The 8078-nt window shown below is 39.1% G+C and overlaps 1 protein-coding gene across 1 annotated transcript; it reads left to right on the top strand.

The window, feature by feature from the left end:
- Positions 1-2882: 2882 nt before the first annotated feature.
- On the top strand, positions 2883-7748 carry LOC131108019 (urokinase-type plasminogen activator-like). Its single transcript, XM_058058651.2, has 10 exons — positions 2883-2988; positions 3066-3120; positions 3200-3350; positions 5000-5082; positions 5165-5200; positions 5290-5470; positions 5549-5694; positions 5774-5914; positions 6102-6250; positions 6926-7748. The coding sequence occupies exons 1-10, from the start codon at positions 2938-2940 to the stop codon at positions 7118-7120; spliced, it is 1188 nt and encodes a 395-aa protein (XP_057914634.2). The 5' UTR covers positions 2883-2937; the 3' UTR covers positions 7121-7748.
- The last annotated feature ends 330 nt before the right edge of the window (positions 7749-8078 follow it).

Raw genomic sequence — 8078 nt, forward strand, 5'->3', positions numbered from 1 at the left:
ATCGATAATCAGTTAATTGATTATTATGCCATCTGTACTTCTAGCACACTCTAAAAAATAATTCAGAGTATCTGTTGACACCACTTGATTTAATACATAAATGCAATGTAAAAAAATGTAATTAATTGATTTAGATAAACTTTCCAAGTTGCTAACTTTATTTTTTAAGTTATGTTCAAATAATAATGTTGGCTATTACATGAACTTAATTTAGCATGTCATATACACTCAAATTTTATTGTTGGTAAGCTTAAAACAAAATTCAAGTTGCCATGACTTAATAAAATTAGCTTGGTAACATAATTTTTCTCAACATTAACCTTTCCTTTTTAAGTTCCATCTCCTACAAGACAAGACAGTGCAGGAGACTGAAGCAACATTTCATGGTGAGTAAAATGTATTTCTATTTGTTCTACTGAAGTGATGGCTTTAAATTAGTCACAGTAGACTTTCATTGAGATAAGTAAAACTTAGCTTGTTTAAACATGTGACTGCCAGCTTGTATAGCACTGTAACCACATCTTAGTTGTATTCTTCCCCTGAGCTAGTTTAGCCGTGTAACTGCTACCTACAGCAACTGTTACCCAAGTGCCACAGCCACATTTACAGACAAATTTAAGGTCAAATGTAAACCATGAAAGACAATAAATCCATTTTCTTTTCCTTTTAAAGGACAACCAAGAGTTCGAGACCAGCCTTGAAAGTCACATGATGAAAATCGCCATTGTTGGAGACAGGTCTACCTCTGGATCAGAACGCTGGGGAACAGCAATTGTTGTGGAAGGAACCAAATGTTTGGTTGAGAGAGACATTCCAAGGTGCTGTGCCTTGTTGATGGGTGTCATTTATGCCCTTATCCTCAGCTACTGCAAAAAACTGAAATATACTTTTGAAGCTTTTCAAAAGTTGTTTCTTGACCTGGATGGGCTGAGAGGCAGTGCTAAAGTCATGGGTCTGAAAAACATTGTTTTCTAAAAATTGCAGATCCCTCTGTTTCAGAACACTGACACTGTCACATATTCTTCAGGCGACGTGATTTTTGAAGAGGCAACGAAGAAAAAAATTCAAAATTAGTTTCTGTTAAGCTAGTTAGTATTATGCTGTAAAGTATGTTCAACCTTCATGACAGTTGTGACAGTGGACAAAAACGGTATTAGTTAAAAAATCTGTTCATATTTTAGCCCAAAGTTAGTTTATTGAACTGAAGATGCAACAAAAAAGGAGACTGTTTCTCATATATTTACATATATATATTACACTCACATATTTTAGCCCAAAGAGAATGTTTTTAGTTCTGGCTGATGCTTAGTTAGGATTATACTTATGTTACTATGCAGCTTTCAGTCTTTTGCAGTTTGTCTCTTGCCATAACATTGGACGAGTTGTCTTTTGCTGCTATATATCTATGAAGACTTTGTATGTGGTTATTTTGAGCTGCTCACACAAACATACATAAGAATTACAAACTTTTGTCACAGAGGAGCAGTTGAAATGTAAGATTGTTTTCTTACTTTCTTTTTGCAACGCTTGCGTTCAAAATAAAAATATGCAGCTAATTGCACAAAAGCAGTGGTTGAACTGTCTTTCTTGAAAGTACAAAAAATACCAAAAAGAAAAAATGAAGTATATATATATATATATATATATATATATATATATATATATATATATATATTAAGTTACTGCTACTTAAAAAGCTGTGTGCATTGTTATTATAATTAAGTAGACAACAAATTAAACTACTTTGAATAAAATGATTAAGTCAGTTGACTCAACATATTTTTTTGAGTTACGAACTTAAAAACTTGTCCCTATGACAACAATTATTCAGTAAGCATTACTTAAAATAAGCTTTGAGTGAAGAGGAAAAGCTATTTCGTGCAATGCAATATTGTTTGTTGGTTCAAAGCAATTTCAAATTAAGTTGTCATAACTAAGAAAGACTAATGGAAACTGTTGCGTTGATTTTTTTTTTGTTGAGACTAAACATTTTTTTTTGAGTGCAAGGTTTTAGAAGGTTTTTGCATATTATCAACATATTAGTCAACATTTTTTCATTTTGACCCCATTCTCAGGCTCTGTGGATGTTTTCTTGCCATAATAAACCTCTGAATAAAATATTGGCTGTGTAAATTGCTTAACTCACCAGTAGAACATTTGAATGTTGTGGAATGTATACGTTATGAAATTAAGTAGATCTTGACTTGACTTGCATGCTTGTGTTGTGACTAAACTGAAATGACATGAATGTGTTCATCTTCGCATACATCATGCTTGTCTGTTTTCATACCAATTTTGGATATACTTCTTCTACTCTGACTTTGAGAGGAGGCGATGATGTCACAGGACATGACTATTTTCCATGTAAAGCAGAATATAAAGCTTCAGCAGTTTTGCGTGTGAAACTCCTCCTCCCAGCTTCTGCATGTTTAAATGGGAGGCAAGCAGAAAGAGGTCAGAAACACAAGAAGACACGTGGAGGAAAAGCACCACCTAAGTTGGAAAACTAACCTCCATCTGGATTTCTGGACACTTTATTGCAGCAGAAAGGTATGCCTATTCTACAAAAATAACAAGTGTTTATTAGAGTGTTTATTATATTTTATAAGAAAGAGAGCAAAAGTACAGTGCTGTCAATGCACTCATTGTTATCACATTGATACTGTGTTCTGTTATATTTTGAAACAATATTGAAAAAATAAACAATTCCTCACTGATACTGCACAGTCAGCTTAGATATAGATTTTATGGTTCCTCTGCAAATACGCACATGCATTTTATCACCTTGTTTTTATCACCTTTTTCTAATACTGGTGTGTGTCTGTCCTGTTATGTCCCTGCACATATCTCACTCTAAGGGCATGTGGTCATTCAGTGTTGATATGTTTCTATTCTCTATTCCTGTCTGTAGACAAAATCTCAAAAGCAGAAGTTAAAATGAACTTGTTAGTCATCTTCAGCATCTTTGCAGCAATCAGTATTGAAGTTGTAAGTAAACTACAGAAGCAACATTTCATGTCAATCTTGGCCATTAGTACACATTTAAAAAAATAACTTTTTTTCAGGCTTTTTCAAAGAATCAGTCTAAAAAGACACTGCGCCATATGCATTCTAATCAAGGTGAGCTCATTGTTCATTTTTGTATCTATTTGTTGTAAGTGTACATTATTTGTTATTGTTTGCCTCTTTTGGATTAAAGATAACCCCTCAGAGGAGTGTCAGTCCGGAGATGGCAGCCATTACAGGGGAATTATTTCCAGAACAAAGACTGGAGCCCACTGTCTTAATTGGAAGAGGTTCAAAAACCCCTGGGGGACATCCGTTGGACTCGGAAATCATAGATACTGCAGGTACGCTTCAATTCAGCTTGTACAAAACTTATATACTATATATTAGGCCTGAAATGAAACACTTAGTTCGGTGCGGCGGCACGGCGGTCGAGTGGTTAGCGCGCAGACCTCACAGCTAGGAGACCACGGTCAATTCCACCCTCGGGCATCTGGAGTTTGCATGTTCTCCCCGTGCACGCGTGGGTTTTCTCCGGGTACTCCGGTTTCCTCCCACGTTCCAACAACATGCTAGGTTAATTGGCGACTCCAAATTGTCCATAGGTATGAATGTGAGTGTGAATGGTTGTTTGTCTATATGTGCCCTGTGATTGGCTGGCGACCAGTCCAGGGTGTACACCGCCTCTCGCCCGAAGACAGCTGGGATAGGCTCCAGCACCCCCGTGACTCTCATGAGGAAAAAGCGGTAGACAATGAATGAATGAATAGTTCGGTGCTGCTCTACTTCTAATTTGTTTGTTTAAAGGGGACCTATTATGCTTTATCCACTTTTCAGACATATAAATGTAGTTAGAATGTTGTATTCTCGTGTTAAACGATGCCAAATTTCTAGATAATGAGGGTTGCGCATTTGGCAGTGAGCCCTGAAAGAAGTTTGAGATGGCTCATAGCGCTCGGTTCCAGAGGGCATTGCAAAACTGTTCCTTTGTGATGTCACGGAGGAGCGGGCTTCCTTATGGGCGTGGCTGTAGGCCAGATACACTCTCCGCCCTCCCTCAAGCTCTGTTTCTCTGTTTGCATTGCTAGCAATGTTTCGTAAGGGAAAGCCACATTTCTTTCCAATTCCTAAAGACACGAGTGGTTGGAGTTCCTGATTCCCTACCAGCGAAAGAAATCCATATTAATCTGTCAACGGGATTTCACACTGGACTGCTTTGTGAACATATGCAGCTGGACTAGCCAACAAAGCCTGACGCCTTTCCAACGGGAAACACATATGCCTTCAAGTTAAAAGCGGACATTTTAAATTGATAAATCACTATTCATTATAAACTTTTATACGGTTTATCAACTCCTATAACTCCTATAAAGTCCTATAAAGTTTGTGGGAAGTATGAAATCCAAAGAAATACAACTGAATAGGTGCAGATTCTGGAAGAACTAGAAAGCTTTCTGTTCTGGTTCCAGTGTGTAGCTGCTCTGAAAGAGTCCACAACTCAATACAAGGGACCAAGAAATTAGCATAACAGGTCGGCTTTAACACCCATGTTTTTGAGGTTGGGGTTTGGTCGATGGGTGTCCAAAAACGTTGAAGAAAAAGCTCTACTTTTGAACTGCGCTCTCATGAGGTACACCGAGTTGTTGCATGGCATGCCTTTCCTGTCACATGACAAAGTCTATTACTGGCATTTGTCGAAAACAACAGAAAGTAAAATAGAGGCCCAGCATGAATCCTCTGAGGCTTGCTGTGGTCTTGCTGGATGTCATGTGTAAACCTCACTCTACCTGACACCTTAAAGGTCAGAGGTCAGGTTTTTAGCTCATTGCCTAGCACGGCTCCACTTAACTCTCAATCAGTGGGGATTTGTGGATGCAGGTTTAAGCCCGGCCAAAGTGTGTTGCACATGCATGGTGACAGTTTCAACAGCAACATTTTGCACAGACTTACAAGCACAATGTGACTGTGTCCTGTGAATTCACTTCCACTCTAGGAACCCTGACCACAGCTTGATGCCTTGGTGTCGTGTCAGAAGAGGGAAGAGAGTCGTGAGAGAATTCTGTGACATTCCTAAATGTAAGACCTGAGATTTACCAACCCAAAGTATTATTCTTTTTTTAAAAAGGGCTTTTCTAATGATTTCATTTTGCCATCCAAGGTCCCCCACCAGTGAAACCAGCTGCTGTGGATACAGGTAGTCAAGTTGTCCACATCTTTGTCTTTGTCACCATACCATCTTCTGATGACTCTGAGACTCTGAGTCTCTTCTGCCTGTTCTTGCAGAACTGACGTGTGGAGAGATGTCTCAGCAGATGATGTATAGAATTGTGGGTGGTTCTTTTGTAACCATACAGTCGCAGCCGTGGGTCGCAGCCATTTTTCATCGGCGCTCCAAATTTATTTGTGGCGGCTCGCTGATTGCGCCATGCTGGGTGCTGACAGCTGCACACTGCTTCCCCAATGGGTGCGTCCTAATACACAGCAACACTCTGTTTAATCATTTCCTCTTCTGCACTGGGTATTTATGTGTGTTTTGGTTCAGTCCAGGGACCGACATTCAACGTCTGTCAGTGTTCCTGGGGAAGAGTGCCATTAATGAAACAGATGACGTCAACGAGCAGAAGTTCACCGTGGAAAAAATTATTCTACATCAAGAGTACAATACCACCACCTATGACAATGACATAGGTGTGCACAGATCTACTATTACAACTGACCCCCCCTTTTGCCACATGTCTGTGTGAAAGCATTTTTTGTTTATTTCCAGCTCTGTTGAAAATTAAAAGCAGTGATGGTGGATGTGCCATACAAACAAAATCTACACGGACGGTTTGTCTTCCTCCACCGAATACTCAACTTCCCGTTGGATTTCAGTGCATCACTGCTGGCTTTGGGAAGGAAAGATCCGGTACGTCCAATGTAATGGCCAATCTGTACTATATGGACCAAGCAATTGGGAATAGGAATGGAATATTTTCCCTATTCTTGAACAAGACATGTTGAAGGCTCGGTGCTAAATATTCCATTCCTAACACCATATCGTGTGCACATATGCCGTCTGCCATTTGTTGTATTTTAATACGTGTTGTGTGCAGGGGGCTGGGAGTATTCAGCGTATTTGAAACAGGCCAGTGTGAACCTTCTCTCCCAGTCTGACTGTAAAAAAGATCCCGTGTACGACAGTCTGATCACTGACAACATGTTATGTGCCGCGGGACCCAACTGGAGCACCGATGCCTGCGAGGTGAGCGGATATGTCTTTTTCCAAGATGCAATGATGGTATCGCTAGAGTCTTACTACAACCATACCGTAAAGGATTGCTCCAGTGAAGTGGTTTCTTAATTGTTTTCCATCAAGCCCCTCCGGGGAACAGATTTTTTTTTGCAGAGAAAAAAAATCAAATGATTCACACGGACGTGCATATTTATAGACTTTTCAAAACGTGTTAAAAGTGTAGACATTGGTCACTCTCGTCAGATGATGATGATTATTATTTATATGCATTTATCTTCAGTTTGTCTTTGCGGTTCAGCCGTTGTACAGCCTTGTCTTTCATTGAGCCCTTAAAAATGTTTACCTGAAAGAATGTTGTGCTTATTTACTATGCGGTACAGTCAGCTGTCTAATTAGTTGTTGAGGTGTTTTTTTACATTAGCACTACTCGAGAGTCATCGATTGTGTAGTCCCTGAAGCATTACTGGAAGGACATGTAGCTCAGTGGTAGAGTGCATGCTTTGCATGTATGAGGCCCCGGGTTAAATCCTGGGCATCTCCATTTTCTGAGATAATGAATGTTTTCAAAGTGGCATGCAAGAAAATCATCTTGAGTTAGTCTGCGGATTATAAATGCCTACTGTATATGAATATTACTCTGTACGCTAAACCCTGACATACATGTTTGTCAATTCATCCTCACAGGGGGACTCTGGTGGTCCACTAGTATGTGAAGCATCTGGTCGGATGTTTCTTTTTGGTGTGGTGAGCTGGGGCATTGGCTGCGCTCAGCAGAACAAGCCAGGGGTTTACACTGCACTCACCAAATACAACAAATGGATTGCTGAGGGAACGGATCTTCCAAAATATACAGAAGGTGTCATGTACCCCCAAAAATGAAAAATGTCAATTGTTATAATATCATTGTTGTTTTATGTTGTAATATATTTTGAAAAGGAATATTTGGCAACAGAGGTGAAAACTCTGCTTGCGTTCAAAGCGTGTACATGTCGCCATGTTGGTTTCAGTGCGCGCAGAGTGGCAGCTGATGGGCATTACTGGATATGGACAGAGAACATTTACTGTCATATTTCTTTAGGAATATTTTTGGTTAAGTTTATTTATTGTGTTAGATGTAAAATAGCTTGATATGCTGTTGAAGTAGATTCCTTTTGTAAGATATTTAATTTCTTATGTAATTTAATGGAAGCATTTTGTATTTTGCATAGAAGCTTTGTCTCTGATATTTTTGTAGTAAATTCAAGTGCTGAAATTTCCAAGGAGTTTGTATAAGTGTGTAAGAAGTGCATGCAAAAACAGTGGAATGAGTTAACGAAAGAGAAAATAATTACACTCGACTGTACACAGTACAGTGAAGTAAAATTCACACTGGAGGGCAGTATTGTGTGTAATACAAACTATGATCGCTTGTAGAAATATCCAAACCAAAACATTAATACTCAACTCACTTACATCATACAGTATGTATCTTTTGCATATTCATCAATGAATGAAAGGGAGCGAATGATAACAATGTCAAGTGTTTGCATTCCATACATTTTCTTGCTATGCAGCGGAACCCTCAAGGCTGATCACAATTTGTGACATATACTTCAACATCTTAATCTTCTCTTTTAATAATTTTTCCTATTATATACTTATTTGAAGTCCGTCCATCCATCTTCTATGCTGCTTATCCTCATTACACCCTGGACTGCTCGCTAACCAATAGCAGGGCACATAGAGACAAACAACCATTCACACTCCCATTCCAACGTTGGTCTCCCTGATGTCCAGACTGTGTGGCCAACATGCTAACCACTAACCCACTGTGCAGCCCATTTCGTAATAATAATAC

The sequence above is a fragment of the Doryrhamphus excisus genome, linkage group LG20, assembly GCF_037039965.1.
Source record: "Doryrhamphus excisus strain RoL-2023G ecotype Guam linkage group LG20, RoL_Dexc_Guam_v1.1, whole genome shotgun sequence".
Taxonomy (NCBI): domain Eukaryota; kingdom Metazoa; phylum Chordata; class Actinopteri; order Syngnathiformes; family Syngnathidae; genus Doryrhamphus; species Doryrhamphus excisus.

Bases quoted from the DNA above. Each gene is read 5' to 3' on its own strand.
- LOC131108019 (XM_058058651.2), top strand. From the start codon at position 2,938: ATGAACTTGTTAGTCATCTTCAGCATCTTTGCAGCAATCAGTATTGAA. The intron at 3,121-3,199 runs GTGAGCTCATTG...TTTGGATTAAAG, and splicing joins CCATATGCATTCTAATCAAG to ATAACCCCTCAGAGGAGTGT. The intron at 5,471-5,548 runs GTGCGTCCTAAT...GTTTTGGTTCAG, and splicing joins GCACACTGCTTCCCCAATGG to TCCAGGGACCGACATTCAAC.